Below are 19,097 nucleotides of genomic sequence, written 5' to 3'. Positions count from 1 at the left end.
AGCTTGGCTGGGTATATTAGTTTGGGTTTGCATCCATGGTCTCTTAGTTTCTGCAGTACCTCTATCCAGGATCTTCTGGCTTTCATGGTTTCCATAGAGAAATCCGGTGTAAGCCTGATAGGTTTACCTTTATAAGTTACTTGACCTTTTTCCTTTGCAGCTCTTAAAATTTTTTCTTTAATATTTATGTTTTGTGTTTTGATTATTATATGTCGCGGGGATGTTTTTTTCTGATCCAATCTATTCGGTGTTCTGTATGTTTCTTGAACCTTCATAGGAATATCGTTCTTTAGGTTGGGAAAGTTTTCTTCTATAATTTTGTTGAATATATTTTCTGGGCCTTTGATCCGCAGTTCTTCTCCTTCTTCAATCCCTATTATTCTTAGATTTGGTTTTTTTATTGTGTCCCAGATTTCCTGAATGTTTTGTGAAGAGAATTTGTTGGATTTGTCGTTTTCTCTGACCAGAGCATTTATTTTCTCTATGGTATCTTCAGAATCTGAGATCCGTTCTTCTATCTCTTGTATTCTATTGGTTATGCTTGATTCTGTAGTCTCCGCTCGTTTACCTAGGTTTTCCATATCCAGCCGGTTCTCGTTTTGTGTTTTCTTCATTGCCTCCATTTCAGTTTTCAATTCTTGGACTGTTTCCTTTACTTGTTTGATTGTTTTTTCTTGGTTTCTCAGGGTATCACTCACGGATTTACTTATTTCTTCAAACTTTTTGTTATATTTCTCATCCATTTCTATACTCATTTCTTCAAACTTTTTGTTATACTTCTCGACCAGTTCCATAAGGGAGTTATTCATATCCTGTTTAAGGGACTCTATTGCTTTCATAATGGCACTTTTTTCCACTTCATCTGGGTTAGAGTGTTCAAATCCTTCTGTTGTAGGGTCGTTGGGATCTGATATTTTCATGTTGTTTTTCAGATTGTTGGAGGAGGTCTTGCCTTGACGTCTGCCCATCTCTTCGATCAAATGCTCTCTATTGGAACTTCTGGTATCGGGTCAGGTTCCCTTGTTGGGCAGGGAGTTCACTGATAGAATGCCTACCTTTCCCCAGGCAGGGTATTGAAGCACAGGCACTCCCTCTTTCCGGGATGCCCCTACAGAGCAGGCCCAGTGTGCAAGGCAGCTGAACTGGGGAAATTTTATGGCCTCAGTGGAAGGGGAGAAATATAGAAATTTGTACCTGGATGGAAGCTGGGATGGCAGGCGGGAGAGCCTAGCAGTGTGGAAACAGCACTGCAGGCTGACCTGGGAGTCTATGGGGTCGGGGAAAGTCCTAGCTCCTCCTCACCGGGCCCCTGCCGCGGGCCCGAATCAACTCACCACTCCGCAGGTCCTCTGGATGGAAGCTGTGATGGCTGGCGGGAAGCTAGCAGGGTGGAGCCAGCAGAGCAGGCTGACCTGGGAGTCTATGGGGTCGGGGAAAGCCCTAGCTCCCCCTCGTCGGGGCCCCTGCCGTGGCCCGGATCAACTCACCCCTCGGAAGGCCCTCTGGATGGAAGCTGTGATGGCTGGCGGGAAGCTAGCTGGGTGGAGCCAGCAGGGCAGGCAGACCTGGGAGTCTATGGGGTCGGGGAAAGCCCTAGCTCCCCCTCGCCGGGGCCCCTGCCGTGGCCCGGATCAACTCACCCCTCGGAAGGCCCTCTGGATGGAAGCTGGGATGGCTGGCGGGAAGCTAGCTGGGTGGAGCCAGCAGGGCAGGCAGACCTGGGAGTCTATGGGGTCGGGGAAAGTCCTAGCTCCCCCTCGTCGGGGCCCCTGCCGTGGCCCGGATCAACTCACCCCTCGGAAGGCCCTCTGGATGGAAGCTGGGATGGCTGGCGGGAAGCTAGCTGGGTGGAGCCAGCAGGGCAGGCAGACCTGGGAGTCTATGGGGTCGGGGAAAGCCCTAGCTCCCCCTCGTCGGGGCCCCTGCCGTGGCCCGGATCAACTCACCCCTCGGAAGGCCCTCTGGATGGAAGCTGGGATGGCTGGCGGGAAGCTAGCTGGGTGGAGCCAGCAGGGCAGGCTGACCTGGGAGTCTATGGGGTCTGGGAAAGTCCTAGCTCCCCCTCGCCGGGGTCCCTGCCGTAGCCTGGATCAACTCACCCCTCGGAAGGCCCTTTGGATGGAAGCTGGGATGGCTGGCGGGAAGCTAGCTGGGTGGAGCCAGCAGGGCAGGCAGACCTGGGAGTCTATGGGGTCGGGGAAAGTCCTAGCTCCCCCTCGCCGGGGCCCCTGCCGTGGCCCGGATCAACTCACCCCTCGGAAGGCCCTCTGGATGGAAGCTGGGATGGCTGACGGGAAGCTAGCTGGGTGGAGCCAGCAGGGCAGGCAGACCTGGGAGTCTATGGGGTCGGGGAAAGCCCTAGCTCCCCCTCGCCGGGGCCCCTGCCGTGGCCCGGATCAACTCACCCCTCGGAAGGCCCTCTGGATGGAAGCTGGGATGGCTGGCGGGAAGCTAGCTGGGTGGAGCCAGCAGGGCAGGCAGACCTGGGAGTCTATGGGGTCGGGGAAAGCCCTAGCTCCCCCTCGCCGGGGCCCGTGCTGTGGCCCGGATCAACTCACCCCTCGGAAGGCCCTCTGGATGGAAGCTGGAATGGCTGGCGGGAAGCTAGCTGGGTGGAGCCAGCAGGGCAGGCAGACCTGGGAGTCTATGGGGTCGGGGAAAGTCCTAGCTCCCCCTCGCCGGGGCCCCTGCCGTGGCCCGGATCAACTCACCCCTCGGAAGGCCCTCTGGATGGAAGCTGGGATGGCTGACGGGAAGCTAGCTGGGTGGAGCCAGCAGGGCAGGCAGACCTGGGAGTCTATGGGGTCGGGGAAAGCCCTAGCTCCCCCTCGCCGGGGCCCCTGCCGTGGCCCGGATCAACTCACCCCTCGGAAGGCCCTCTGGATGGAAGCTGGGATGGCTGGCGGGAAGCTAGCTGGGTGGAGCCAGCAGGGCAGGCAGACCTGGGAGTCTATGGGGCAGTGTATGCTTTCTAGTAGAGAACTCTATAAGGTGTGGTTCCATCACTGATGAAGGGATGGCAATGATACTACTTAATGGATTTGAGTTTTTTTTTTTTAAGAAGTGATGCTTTTGCCAGGCGGTGGTGGCAGATGCCTTTAATCCAAGCACTTGGGAGGCAGAGGCAGGCAAATCTCTGTGAGTTCAAGAACAGCCTGGTCTACAAGAGATAGTTCAACTACAGGCTCCAAAGCTACAGAGAAACCCTGTCTCAAAAACACTAAAAACAAAAAAGTGCATTAAAGAATCAGTCAATAATATGCTTGCTACATAAGCAAGCATGAGAACCTGAATTTGATCCCCAGAAGCAACAATAAATAAAAGTCAATATAACATTACAAGATTATTGTTTGCATACATTTTCAAGTTTGGTTTTTTTTTTCAATTTGACATGAAGATATCTGGAAAAGGGAAATCTTAATTGAGAAAATACTTCCATCTAATTGCCTGAAGTCAAGTCTGTAGGTAATTTCTTTTTAATTGTTGATTGATGTCGTAGGGCCGTGCCATCACTGGGCTGTAGTCCTGGGTTGTATAAGAAGCAGAGTGAACAAGCCATGGAGCAAGCCAGTGAGCAGTGTTCCTCTATGGTTCACCTTCAGTTCCTTCCTTGAGTTTCTACCTTGACTTGCATCCATAGTGGAGTGTGATCTGAGATCTGCAGGCTAAAATAAACACTTTCCTCCACAAGTTGCTTTTGGTCATGGTGGCTATTCCAGACTAGAAACTCTAAGACGTTTATGAAGGTTGTATATTCATCAAAACATTATTTGAAGAATGGATAGGGGGTTATTAAAATAAGTTTTAACTGTACACATCAAAGCTGAACTTAACACTGAAGTGTTTGGAGAGAGACTTTGTTCTCAGGGAAAAGGAAAATAAGAGCTACCGTGCAGACCACAGTTTAAGATAACAAACCCATAAAAGGGTTGATATTGCATCTCTTTGTGGAGAATTCCTCCAGCCAACTCAAAAATAAAAGCAATGTGAGTACTTAACATAACCCTTTGACTTGGCAAGCAGAACAAATATAAGTGGAAAAATTCCTAAAGCCTTCCAGAGAGGCTAGTGAGAAAAATGCAGAGCCCTGTGCACAGATATCTCCCTTCTATTAGAAATCAGACGTCCAGGGATGGCGAGATTGCTCAATGGGCAGCAGTGCTTGCCCCCAAGCCTAATGGCCTGAGCTGGATTTCTAGGATCCACATGGTGGAAGCAGAGAACAGATTTCCTCAAACTGTTCTTTAACCTCAACATGCATGCCATGGCATGCTCATTCTCATAATGCTTGCACTCACACCCCCCACACCGTTACTACCAGTATAAAAATAAATACAACATGCTAATATATGCTCATTAATACAGCTAAAGTATCTTAATGTCTTAAACACAAAGAAGTTAATTATGAGACTGTAGAGCTGGTTTAATGCTAGTGCTATTACAGAGCTTGTAACTTTGGTCCTAGAGGATAGGGCACATGGCTCACAACCACCTGTAGCTCCAACTTCAGGGTGTCCGAAGCCACCTTCTGGCCTCCACAGGCATCTGCATTCTCGAGAACATACCTACATACAGATGCAAGCATACAAATAATTAAAAATAAGTTTTTAAAAATGTTAATTATAATCCTCTATTCCCCCAACATTTCAATAATAATACTCAGGTTTAAGTTGGGATGAATTTAACATTTGTTCTAAAAGAGATTTTTCAAATCAGATGGGTATGTATATAGGAATGATGCTGAAATAACACATCTCCCTAAAACACAATAGCTTTTCTCTACAAGTCACTCCTTAGCAGAGCGAAATTTGAGACCTAAATCTCACAGTACTGTAACTCTGGAAGTTACACAGTAGTATAACATTCAGCTTGACACAATGTCTCTCTGCACCTCTGTCTCTCTGTCTGTCTCTCTATGTGTATGTGTGTACGTGGTGTTTGATTCCCACTGTTCAGTTTTCCCCTACATCAATGAATCCTTTATCCTCTGTGTGAATCTGTCGTGTGTCTCACCTCATGCCCATTTCAGTGCACACTGTGACTAGATTTCTATTCTGAAACCAGTGATTTCAGTGGGAGACAGGCAAGAGCTAGGCCTGAAAGACCATTTCATGTTGCAGTAACCACAGGAAGCAGATATAGTGATGTAGTCATGAGTGAGGAACGGCAGGGGAGGTCCAGGCTATATTGAACTTTGGTTTACTCCCAGTAGCAAGCCTGGCTCAGGGTAAGTGCCCCATGCTGGTTGGTATGAGATGAGGGGTAGTGAGGTGGGTGGAGGGATTGCAGGACAGTTATGGAAAGTGCCCTGGTGAGCTGCTGTTAGAGATCAGACGGGAAGAATGAAAGCACACCAATGGTGCTAAAGTATTAGGACGGGGCCTGGGAAGACGACTCAGACATGATTGTGTTTGTTACTCAGTCAAGTGGCCCAGAGTTCAGAGTTACAAAACCTGCACAAATGCTGGGTGTGCATGGTGGCCCATCTGTAATTAAAACCAAGGAAAACAGACATGGGAGCACTGGAGTGAGCTGGCTAGATTGACTGGCTCTGTTGGTGAGTTCTCGGTTTGACGCAGAGATCCTACCATCGTGACTGAGGTGGAAGAGAAATCAAGTACGTCTCCCAACATCATCCTCAGGCCTCCATGTACACAGGCACATACATGCTGTACACATGAGAGCACGCATATATGTGTACATGACAGATGTGCCCACGCACACGCCTGTGCACACACACAGACACACAAACACACATAAGGAAAAAAAAAACCAAAAAGAATGTCATCTTCCACTATGTGGATCCTACTGATCAAACTCAGGCTGTGAGCACCTTTAGCCACCAAGCCTTCTCACGCATTCTTACCTCCATTTTATAAACTAGAAAACTGAACTTAGAAAAGGCAACGGCTGCAGATCCCCAACTCTGCTAAGAATGAGACCAGGGTTTACTGACAAGAAAACAAGAAATTTAGCCCCATCACACTTGCCTATCATGCTGCACCATGAAGACTCAATAGACACACTGTCATGTGCACAACACCTTACGTGACAGGGCCTGGATTGCGGAGGTTGTGGAGAGTGGTTGGAAATAAGGTATCCGCCAATTTAATGAGCTCAGTTTTAAAAAGCATTTCCTGACCATGACTTGTGAGTTGAATAAGTAGCCCTAGTTTCTCAGAGCTGCCTCTGACCATCTTTCAAAGACAAAAACTCTCTTTGCATACTAACCTATGAACAGAGTTATCCTAAGGTGTGTATCTGTGTGTGTTTATGTGTGGTGTGTGTGTATGTATATGCACGTGAGTGTCTGTGATTCTAATGAATTGTTTGAGCATGTGGAATTTGCAAAACTTGAAAGTAGTAATTGTCAAATCACTGCTCAACCTGAGCAGACTTGTGAGGTTGGGACTTTAGCTTGCAATATCTTGCAAATTTGTCATCCTCTGATAATAGAATCTTCGGCATTGGCAGTACGTGTTAACCAGAGTGTCATATGACCTCTTCCATTTGTCACTTTTCGATAGAAATACAGGTAGTCAGACAAAGAGTCACCCCAATACTGTGGGAACCCACAGTCATATTCAGGGTTCATGTTTTAAAGCCACATGAAGGTGAATTCAACAGCTGTTTCTACTTATCCGGCTTTAAAAGAAGTTCAGTGATATAGTTCATATGAATAACAGTTTTATTTTAAACGTCATGCTGTTTTCATTTTTAATTATTTTTAAGAGCCTTCCTTAATATGGTAGGGTAAAAAATTTCCTCAGGCTCAGTTAGTAGCCATTCATAACAACTTGAAATAAAGTTGTTTTAAATATTTTTATATAGTTAAAGGTAAGTTATATATTAGCAACTATATTTATGTACAGATACACACTATATACATATACACACAAATATATATATATGCATAAAAATATAACCAAGCACACATGCATACACACAGATATGGTTATAACCACAGATGTAAACTATTTTGCTTATTAATTTTAATACTGAATTCAAAAGAATTATATGATGTTTATACCAAATTCAACATATCAATATCTTTTATGAAGAAAGAGGTGATCCAAATTCAAGAACAAATAAATCTTTTTGTGTTAATTTTTTTGGTCCAACTGACACTGTTTCTGGATTTCATTATTTTCCCCCAATTTTCTAACTTTTTTCCTAAGAAGAGATCATTTTTATAGATTAATTTCATGAAGTCTCCACTGTAGGTTTGACTGCATTTTAATAATTTTCTGTGGAAAACAGCCTTGAAAGAGTCTTTTCATGAGCTATTATGTATTGGAATCTAAATGTATAAAGAAACTGAAAACCGTTAACCCGATCCAGCCTAACAGCAGGTAAATATTTAGAAACAGCAAGTGAAGTCCCGCATTTTTTTGTTTCCCATATAATTATCCAAATTACCAGAAATAATACAAGACATTGTGTAATAAACTGTAAAGTGCAGATTTACGATTGCACTCAGAAGTGATCAGTGATTTGAGTTTCAACTGAACTTAAAGTCTGTGGACTTAATAAATTACAGTCATAATGCCTTTATGTTTTATTTTTATAGAAATTGTTTTGTTTCATCTGCCCAGAACATATGAAGTTTTTCTCATGAGCTGTTATAGAATATTCTCACAGAATTGGGAGTAGTGATTCTTACATTGTTAGTTTGCTTTACTTTTTTTAGAAATCAGGTATTTTGTGGCAGTGTGGGGATTGAACCTTGGACCTTGTGCATGCTCTACTATAGAGGTAAACCCAGCCTTTTGTTTGCTTGTGTTTCTAGACCTATTGTTTGCACTGGGAAATTGATTGTATTTCCAACTAGTAAATAATAAATGTGAAGGTTGGAGCCAGACTTCTGTTTGTTGAGCCAACTTGTAGCTTTGCCCCCAGGTGATCTTTCCAAAACATTGATTAGGGTTCAAGTCCCCTTCTTCCACCACCATAGGGACAAAATATATTAAAATAAAGGGTTTTCCAATTGCTTTATAGAAAATCAGTCTCAATCTGATTTGTGAAGCTGTGCAGAACTCATGATTATGCATATGTACTACATATGACTTTAATTCATGATGCATGACAAATAGTTTTAATTTTGAAGTTGATCAGATTTTGTAAGTGAGTATTCGTCTAGTCAAGGAATGAGTTTTTCCTTCATTCAGTCTATTTAGAAGTACCTACATATATCTGAATTGTACTCTTCTGAAAGAACTCAAGTGTGGTGACAATATGAAATGATCATTAGTCAAGATAAAATAACAGATGGTATGCCAAGATCGCTGTACCAAGATCATGTAACTCATAAGTCAACATCATGTCTGAGGTGAGATTTGAAGCAGTTAACCTGATGAATTCATATGGATCATCACTTCTTACTCCTAATTAATGATTCAGAAGGTCTTACAAGGAGCCTTGAGCTTGGGAAATTGCACCCTTGTTACATTTTCGTAGAACATAGAGCTAAATATGTGCAACTAATTTGTGCTGAAAGAGTGAATGGATGAATGAGTGATTTCAGGAATGAATGTGTGGTACTAATGAGCTGTGCCCAAAGAAAAGTCGGTAGCTAAGCAGCAATATATGCTTTACTGTATCCTTAGAGATGAATGCACAGCTATTGGCGTGAAGTATCATCAATTTACAGTGTTTGAAAAATTACATTTTTTTCTCATGCTCTACAGTCTTAAAAAAGTTGGAGAATATGAGAGGAAGTAGATATGAAGAAATAAATCTATCTCACTAACATCTGCAATGAGTTCCCAAATGAAGGAAGATAAAATCTTGTGTCTTTCTTTCTCCCCACCAAAATGGTCCTGTGCTAAAGACCCAAGAGACTGTGGAATCTGATTATTTACGCCAACAGCAAAACAGTAGGAAAAAGAAGCAATATGATTTGCACCTAACTGACCTAGATTTTAATTTCTGTTCAATTACTATGTAATTGCTTCTACCCTGCATCTTTGAATTCATTTTATATTCATAAAACAAAGTCACATGATTCTTTTAATAATGAAAGAGAATAAATTATAAGAAAAATGTTCAGAAAACCACAGAGCAGATTGCGGAAAATCTATTTCATAGAAAATTGCTAATCTTTCTTTAAACAGAAAGAAAGGTTCCATGGAATGTTTAAATTAAATCTCCTTCCTTGAAGACTTCCCCAGACTTTAATAACCAGTGTGGGTTGAAATATCACTAACGAAATTTCCGCACACAGAATCATGAGCGTATTTTTTCTTACAGGAAAGAGCTGTTAAGTGTGATGGCTGATTGATCAGAAAGAGTTCCTGCACTGAGAATTATCAGTGCACACATGGCATAAATGTTATGCATAATCCAGATGTCATTTCACTAATATTTGTAAGATTTAGCAGCATAACTTTAGTGAACTGATTGTCATTGTGAGGGGGAAGGCAAAGGAGAATTATTAAACCACCTGAACTCAAGTGTTAGAACATTACACGTAGCAGAGACATAGGACTTGCCGTGGAGTAGCTGAGGTTTCAAACACAAGCTCATCTGAGTTGCCCCATGAAGTCTTCTTCCTTCATGGTCTGGACTTACTACTGGCTGCCAGGTTAGAGTCAGGATCAGAGGTTCAGGGTGGATGGAGTTAAGGGCCTCATGACTATCTGTGAAAAGAAAAAGTCTCCACAAATTTCAGTCCTTCAGTGGGTTGTTTCAGGTGTGTAATGCTCTATTTCTGAAGAGAGATGGCTCAACTGGCAAAATAGTTGCCACAGAAGCACAAGGACGTGAGTTCAATCCTGAGTACCACCCCCTGAACACACACACAAAACCAAAAAACAAAAAACAGAAACCAAAGTGTAATCGTGGTGCTGGGGAAGCAAAGATAGGGGTCTCTGGAACTCGCTAATTAACCAGCCTAGACTAGGTGGTGAATTTCAGGCTAATAAGAGAACCCATCTCAAAATCAAAAATGGTAGATAATAGCTAAATACCAATATCCAAAGATAACCTCCCACATCTAAACATACGCACACAGAGACACACATACACACACACACACACACACACACACACACACACACACACACCATCATCATCATTATCATCATCATTTTTCACATGGTAGTTCTAAGGAACTCCTTTTTTTTTCTTGCTGCTTTTTCTGACAATGTAAGAAGGAGAACATAGGAAAGGCTCTATTGCCCTGGGATGTTCACAAAGGTATTTGTTTGATCTTGGGAAAGATTCTGGAGGCAAGAAAAACTGGAACTACTAACTTGAAAAAGACTCATTTGCTTTACCCTGTCACAAAGGACACCAGGACACAGTTGGGAATGGAGGAACTGTGTGCTCCCTAGAGGTTCTTACTTTCAGGGCTCTTGACTGTGTTCTCTGTAATGTAACTAACTCTTCTGCCTCCCCTGTAAAACCTTAAATAAAGTCAGCATCACTGATAATACCTTGTAACCTAAAGTTGATGTAAGGGTGTGGGGTAATTAAGAAACTGTAATGAAGGCTGTTTATGAGGCAGGCAGGTAGTTATATCTGGTCCCACCCAAAGGCAGCTGTGAATGTTTCCTAGTTTAGGCATTTAATTATGAAGGGCAGTAAATTGTTTTCCTTATGATCTATATTATATCTTGCAAAGTCTCAGGTCTTGAATGTAGATCCCAGGAGGGCTAAGAAACAAAGTGTGGGAGACTCTGTGATTATGTTGGCTTATATATGACTTAGTCAGATCGAAAGCAAACTTCCATTGCCCCTTGCTTGAAGGGCACAGGGTAGTATTGACATCCCACTCTTGACAACAGTAGACAAAGAAACGAGCATCAAGGACCAAAGCAGACAAGGGCTGTGCTGGCTCGAACGCTCAGTTGCATATCTCCCAGTCCTGAAAGCTTCACCTTGGCAACCTTTGTGCACATGAAACCAGCAAGGTGGCCATATTCTCATACAGAATTCTGGAGTGGGAAAACCTACCTACCAAGAGATTGAAAAGCATGTGCCAGAGGGATAGCATGCCAAGGCTAAATAAATTTGAACGTGCTCACCACACTGAAAACTCCATGGCCATCAAACTAAACATGGAGCCAAAAGGCCATACCCTCCCAAGCTCTGATCATTTTCTGAGTCTCTCCCTCCCCTCACTCCATGTGAGGCTGAGAATCCCTCTCAAACCTTTTCATGTGCTAAGTCAAGTGCTCAATAGGATAGGCCTACTACATGAGGCTCAACTAATTATTTTTCCTCATCTTTTAAAATATATGCTAGGAATAATTTCTTCTTTCTCACAGATTCTCAGTTCTCTTGCAGCTTTGCAGACTTTCATTAGCCACTCTTTCAAGATGCCTCTGTAAAGGCATTTGTTTTTATATAAAGAAACAAATAACGGGAGAAAGTGGCAAAGTAAAGCTCTATCAACATCAGCTGAAAACATCTTACCTAAGGAGACGCCATGCCAGCCCTTGTCATTTCTCACGGCACTCTTAAAAATATCTCTGCTCAGACAGAGCCTTAATGCTTCCCTGTTGCCTTCTGGCCACTCCTGTGAACTTCGTGAATTCTGTGCTTGGCAGCGGTTTTGTTTTCCTTGGAAGGCAGCGTTGTGCAACATACTGTTAGCTGAAGGCCGTGATGCAGAAATTTATTATTGCGAATAGGATGGAAAGAAGCAGGAATTTATTTTGTAACGACGAAAATGACTCAGTGTCAAAAGACCGGGATGTTCTGAATGCTTCCTGTGACAAGCTTGTCTCTCTTGAAGAACATGTAGTTTGTCCACCAGGAATAAATTTAAATATCTTTATTTTGCTCTTCTTGGTTCATGAAAACTGAAAAAAGACACAAGGGACCGCGCCCCCGCCGCCCCCCACCCCCACCCCATGCCCTGTCTCTCTCTCAAGACTTCTTCATCCTATGGAAAGATTTTTGCCTGTCATGTGTAAGGTTATCCTTGGTGACCTATATGCCCTCAAACCTTCTGGTAAGCTACTTATCAAGTGTCACTTCTCCAAGGAGAAATCACAGTGAATAGCCAGGGAAAAATGTGTTAATAGATGGTGACAAATAGACAGTTTTCTCCTTCTGAGTTAAGTAGCCGTGTAGTCTTTAATGAGAGCATGCGTGCCTCCCCAGACCTTATGTATTTTCCAGGGCTCCTCTCTCTTTCTCTCTCTTATATTTAAGACATCATAAAGTCATACACACTGCTCTTAACAAAGGACTATCTCAAAAGGAGTTAATACTTTCAGATAGGTTTTCCAGAGTTGCTTAGGTGCCCTGCTGCTATTCATTTATCTCAAAGATTTAGTCCATATGGGATAGATTGAATGAAGAAAACTGTCCAGTTTCTACTTCTGTTCCCTGTTGTCCTTGGCCCATGAATGTTTTCTTTTTTTTTAATAAATCTAATCCCCTGACAGCTTTGATCATCTGTGAGGTAGCACTGTGAGGTAGCACTAAATCTATCAGATTGATCAAAAGCGTATCTGGCTTTCTTGTTGATAGAATAACAATAGTTTGTACTTCACTCAGAAGTTCATGGGCTTCCGTATGCATACTGCCTTCCTTTTTACTTACAATCACCAGCCTAGAGAGTTGGCTGCAGAACTTCTAAGCACTTTCTAAAACCCTTTGCCTTGTGGTTCTGTTTTTCTAGGAATATTTGCCACAGCTTCTGTATTATAAACAATCACAAAAAATATTGTAATAAGCCCCATACATTCAACACTGAAATAATAAATGATAATTTAAGCTCAAATCATTTTTATTAAAAATAGAATTTAAGGGTAAAAGCCTTAAATTCATCAGGGGAAACATCCAATTATTTTTCTTTGATGCCCTCCTTATTAAGAACATTTCTTTATCTCATTTAACAAATTCAGAGTTAATTGCTTTTCATTTACATTTTGCATATGCTATAGAAATCACATGTAACTTTTGATGACATTGAAAATAGTAGCAGTAGTCTACATTAAAAAAATTATACCACAGTCTTGGGCTGGTGAGATGGCTCAGCAGCTAACCAGTATTCTTGTAAAGGATGTGACTATGACTCCTAGCACACACAGGCAGTTGACAACCGTCTGTAAATAATGTTCCAGGGGATCTGATGTCCTCCCTCCTCCCTATGCTGGCCCCTACAGGCTTCTGTATGTACATGGTGTGCATAAACTAATGCAGGCACACACACACACACACACTAAAAATAAATAAATCTTAATGCAAACAAACCACATTCTTGGTCAGCTCATATCTTTCAAATGAAATGAGTCATATATTCATAATAGAATAAAATAGAATTCATTTACACTAATGCTGTCTAATCAGTTTATGATTTGATGCTGAGAAATTCTTGTCTCTGATAGGTAACACACTTGACAAATTTTGGCAAATTTGGCAAATTATACCGCTTATTTTAAGCCAAATTTAGACAGTGAGTTTTTGCAGTATTCCTAAAAACTGTGATTACAAAGAATTGAGTTGATCTTGAATTGATCTTCCGTTCTGTAATACATGATGACTCAAATCAGTATACATTAGAAATAACATTACTCTTGGGTTTAAAACATCAACGTAAGTAAGATATTAGTGACAGGGAGAGGAGAAACATCATGGTTTTCTTTCTGGTCTGAGAAAATCATTGCCTTCTTGACCAGATGTCACAGGCAAATATTCTCTCTTTAATGCATGGAATATGTATTATAATTTTCATTTAGATAATGAATTGACCTGTTTACTATGATAGCCATGTAGCAGACTTTGCCAGGTTATTCTCACTCTGTGACATGAAATCATTATTAGGGAAAGTGATGATCATAGGAGCCAGCCTCCTATCCAAGTATTCTTTCTCAAACACTCTACCAAATCATTTGACCACCAGCTTAGAGCTCACGTCATCATGCCACTGGGTTATGTGCAGAGGTCCTCTCCTTCCTGCTCTTAGTATGAGCCAATCCCAAAGCCACAAAGAGGCTGACAATTGAAATGTGTCAAGAATTGTTTTTGATAGTTCTAGAGAATAAATAATTAAAAGCTCTAATTTAAATATTTATAAACCATATTAATTTTTGACTGATTGATTAGTATTTGTGAACCTCATCAGCTTTAAATTAGAATTAATGAGCATTTACCAGAAAAGGCAGTACCCATAAATCAAAAATTTAAAATTAAAGCATAAAGAAATATGAACTGTGTGAACATTTAATTTTGCATAATGGTTAGTTGGATCATTTTGCCCAAATGATGTGTAAGCCAAACTATAATTAAATCATTGCAGTGGCTCTGCTGAATACGATGGCCAGCTATGACTTGTAAAATGAGTAGCATAAATTATTACCTGAGTTTATTTTTGCCTTATCATGTCACAAGGGTTTCTCATTCAATTTTTGTTAAAGATTTTGAAGTCAAATTATAATTTCCCTCTGTATTTTTCTCATACCTACTGGCTGATTTTGTCTTATGTTGGATAACAGATTTTAATATACTGTTACTGGAGTTTTATATTTTGGTTTACTTAGTTCAAACAGTATGCCTTTTTAAGACTTATTTTTATTTCTGTTTTATGTATATGGCTATTTTTTCTGCATGTATGTCTATGCACCATGTGTATGTCTGCTGTCCTTCGATGTCCATCAAAACCCCTGGAACTAGCATTTAGGACAGTTGGTTACAAGCATATAGGTGCTAGAACAGAATCTGGGTACTTCTTAAGAGGAACAAGAGCTCTTAACCAATGAGCCATCTCTCTAGCCTTAAAACGATATAAAATGTTAAGGACAATGGTTTTGTATAGTTATATATACATGTATAGTTTAAAATTACTAAAAATAAAAGTAGCCTTCTGCTTCCTCTTGCTGACAGCGCAACACACAGCCCCACTGAGCAACTTACGCTGTTTATTTCTCTGGGTAACCACAGGCTTACTGACATGAAAGTGAAGCTTTGCACAATTTGACATGTGTCTAGAATTTCCCCGGCAAAGAGGGGTAAAGCCATGCACAGCAGATTCTTCCTACCAAAGCTATCCGGGTACCATTGTTACCCGTAGAGTTCGGAATACTAGTTATCAGGACAGTTTATTCCTTCATGTTAATTTACTCATGATGTCTACTCAATACTCTTACTATTAGAACACAGATGTTAGCTGCTTAATTATTCTTTCGAAGCAAGAATAAAAATGTTGGTGACATAAAATATGCATATGATTTACCATAATTACCCTCTTGTCTTCACAGCTTATGGGTCATTCAGAATGGGACCACAAAAGAGGGCCACGAGGATCCCAGGTAAATATCTTCTCCTTCACTTTTTCAGGTTCCGTTTCTTAATGTTTTGAAGAATGAGATCCTGTGAAATTCAAGAAATAATAATCAGCAGAGAGAGAGGAAGAGGCAAAACAACATGCCATTTGTTTTTATTTAAGTTAGCTGTAATTAAAGCCTGGATTTCAAGACCCACAGGCAGATGTCAGTCTTTTCCTCCTGAGACATTTCTGGTTTCCCAGATTGCTTGGTGTTATGTGAATGTGAACTTTATATTCATCTTGACTCTACAGGACACATTTTGATCAACAGCCCACTCTCTTGATTTCATTCACTTCCTTTGACAATTTTCCGTGTATTTTCTTTATCCCCTCCTCTATTTTCCTGTTTCTGGTTAAATATTCTGAAATATAATCATGGGTAAACTATGAACTAATTAGAAGATTTTGTCTCTAAATTAATTGTCTTTGTCTAAGGAAAAAGAAAGATGAAAGGACCTATTATTTTTGAAAAGAAACAAATTCTCGACCTTTCTATATTACCAGACTGTTTTCATTGTCTCATTTTATGTCTTATGCAAAAGGAAAAGCTTCCATGACGCATTTATGTTTTTTAATGACCTAATTAGACAATGTGGATATGTTTTTTTCCATAATTACATTGCCTGACTGAATAAAGGCTGTGTTTCACACTCAGAATATTCCTTTTCCTCCAAGTATGTTTTGTAAAAATGTAGAAAAATATTTTTATAACAGCCTCTATTTACCTGACTGTAAACATGACCCCCATGACTCCCTTCCACAAATAAACATATATATATTGGTTGAAATTCTTAACTCTGGATTCACGTATGTGAATGTGTTGTGTATTTATGTGTTTCGTTGTCAAATGTGAGCTGCTACTGAACATAATTTTATAGCTATGCGTGCCTGTGTCACTACTGTGTGTGTGGATAACTGTTTGTGACCCTCACCGAGAAAATGAAGTCAAGCCAATGGATGCTTTCTATTCTGCTCTTAGAAGCTATGATTTTTTTTGAAACTTCAACCCATGCTTATTCATTATTTTTAAAAAACAAATCTTCTATTAATTATTTCTATTAAGCTATTTAGGTAAAATATCTTACTGAGTGTACAGTCTTAAATAGCAGTGATGGAGTTGGAGCTAAAAATTGAGATTATAATGTGAGTCCGTTTTCAGAGGAGCTGTGACCTTTTTGTCTGAATAACTAATATAAACAAATTCCTTTGAATCCGGATTATCCCAAACACTGTGTCTTTTTTCTCATCTTCCATTTTCTCTGGTACTTTTCTCTCTGTTCACATCTATAATATCTTAAGTCACAATTTCCTGCAAAATTCCTGTGGGTAATGTGTTGTTGAGATGAACAGAATAAATTATGATTTCAAACCAACAATAAAATAAACAGTCCAGGACTGAAATACAGCTTAGTGATTAAGAGAAATAACAAGTCTTGCAGAGGACCAGAATTTGGTCCCTAGTACCCACACTGGGTGAATCAAACAATCCCTGTAACTCCAGCTCCAGGACATCTGATGTCTCTGGGCCCAGGGTCACTCCACACATAAATGTGCACACATACACATAACTACAAATTAAAAAGATTTATTAGAATAGTTAATAAGTAAATCACATAAATAAGTCCACAGTTTCTGCTTATTACTCTCCAAATGCTTTGATGTTCATAATAGCCAAGTAACTCTTGAAGACATGTACTGTTAAAAGAATATATAGTAAAATATCTACATATATTCTTTAAAACTGTGCTTCTCTATGGTCCACTGTAGTGTAATTTATATTTTATCATGCACAGCAAGGGCTTTTTTGCCTTTCAGCCAGAAGAGTAATTCCTCTCAATAATGTATACATTCATCCCACTTTGATTGTTCAAGTTAAATGAAAATCGTCAAAGTAAAAATGCCCACTAAGAAGTAATATCAGTTAATGGTGAATCTTTTATCCTTCAGAAATCCCAGAAAGATAAAGGAAGCACTAGGTAGCATCCCTGACCTAATTCTAATTTTCTTTCTACATTACTACCATAAAATTCCAACATGTTGGGTAGAGCATTAATCCCTTTTTCTCTTACTGTCCTTTGAAAAACAGTACATTGTGAAACAGTTCAGCCTTTCAAAGGGAATTCCAAGCGTGCTTCATCTGAAAGCCTCTCCTTTAATAGTTTACTAATATTCGGAGACCTTGGTAAAGAATCATCTCAGTTTGGTTTAATTTAGAATGGTTTGTAAGCCCTTACTCTAAGTAAATGTGGTTATGGCTTGAAATAGAGAAATTGTCGGGGTATGGAGAGATGGCTCAGTGGTTGCTGTTCTTACAGAGGACCCATTCCTAGTATTCATGTTAGGTGGCTTATAACCACCTGTAAGTTCAGCTACAAAACATCTGAAACTCCTGGTCTTGTAGAACCTGATACACATGGGCATACTCCACCTCCATAGACCCATTAATCATATACTTTACTAAAAATAATAAAATAAATATTGGAAATAGATAAAGCAATTTTCCTATTTGTAACTCCCACATATGGCCTTTGGTAGAAAAATAAACCCTGGTAAATAAACAAAATGCAATAGGATTTTGGTAGTTCTTTCTGTCTAGTAGAATGAGTACTACTTAATAGAAACGGTACCAGAGCTTTAGATGTTATGCAAGCCTCTGGAGGTGTATAGTGGGGACAATAAAAGCATTTGAGTAGCGGTCTGAACTGGGACATATCTGGGTGTATGTAAGTTTCATGTCTGGCACCTCTTTAAAACCTATTGGGTAAGCATGTTACAGGAAACTTGATGTAAGTGTCACACAGTATTCATGGGATGGATACTGTCACAGGGCTGAGACGGAGAATGCCGTATGATGTTGATGAGATTGTAGGGGAGATGTAAGGAAGGCCAAGAGTTTGAGTATTGGGAGATTCTGTGCCATAAACAGAAGCCTTCAAAGGGAAAACGGGAACTTCAGGGCGAGCGCTGGCAAATGAGGGGCCTGGGTGGTAATTGCAGAAGTAAGCTTTACACGAATGTTTTTTTTTCTTTAAAAAAAATTAAAATTTATTTTACATGCCAATCACATTCTCCTCTCCTTCCTCTCCTCCCATTCCCTCCCCCTCCCTCATTTCTACCCCTTCCATGAACTCCTGAGAAAGGGTAAGGCCTCCCATGGGGAGTCAAAGGGACCTTTCTAGCTGCACCGTGGCCAGAAGAGAGGAAATCTCAAACTGGAAATGCCAGTTGCACATGTGGCAGTTTAACTACAGCAGCAGATAGACTCCCAGAAGAATAGTTGAAAAGAAAAACAGGAGAGAGGCTGCTTCTTGGGAATTACTCCCTGGTAGAACTGAGAGGAGGCCAGAGGGGGGAGGTGCTGTGTGTACATGGTCTCAGAAGTCAGCAAAGAGAAAAAATGAGATAACTAAGCAGTATCATCAGGGAAAAGAAGGCTGAGACCCCAGACTCAGGGAAATGAGAATCATGGGAAATACCTCTGGGTGGACCACTAAGCCACTAGTGAGCGTGAGCAAAGTTCTTTTCATAAAGAAGTGTGGTAGAAACAAGAATCCAGGAGTTGATCCAAGATTATGGTAAAATGGAAAAGCTCTGTTCAAAGAAAGGGAGGACTGGAGAGGGGCAGCCATAGGAGGGAGTGAAATGCTGAGTATTCTTAGTTATCAGCAGACACAATGTGGAAGAAAACAGGCTGAAGCAGCTCCACCAGCTGCTGCCTAATGACTGTGCAAAGTGCTGTCACGGGGCAAAAGGCAGCTTCCTCAGAGGGCTCCCTCTGCCTTCTGCGTGTAAGGTTTTCTTTCATGCAGTCCACCTC

At 41.0% G+C, this 19,097-nt stretch overlaps 1 protein-coding gene across 1 annotated transcript in view; it reads left to right on the top strand.

Moving 5' to 3' along the window:
* The window catches only part of Pde3a (phosphodiesterase 3A), a 289,440-nt gene that overhangs the window by 155,631 nt on the left and 114,712 nt on the right, over positions 1 to 19,097 (top strand). Inside the window, exon 2 of the mRNA XM_048432523.3 lies at positions 15,213 to 15,263. Coding sequence (XP_048288480.1) covers positions 15,213 to 15,263 — 51 coding nt within the window. The remainder of the gene's footprint in view (positions 1 to 15,212; positions 15,264 to 19,097) is intronic.

The sequence above is a fragment of the Myodes glareolus genome, chromosome 3 (genome assembly GCF_982192425.1).
Source record: "Myodes glareolus chromosome 3, mMyoGla1.1, whole genome shotgun sequence".
Taxonomy (NCBI): domain Eukaryota; kingdom Metazoa; phylum Chordata; class Mammalia; order Rodentia; family Cricetidae; genus Myodes; species Myodes glareolus.
The sequence above is the reverse complement of the archived record's forward strand: the minus strand, read 5'-3'. Positions and strand labels throughout refer to the sequence as shown.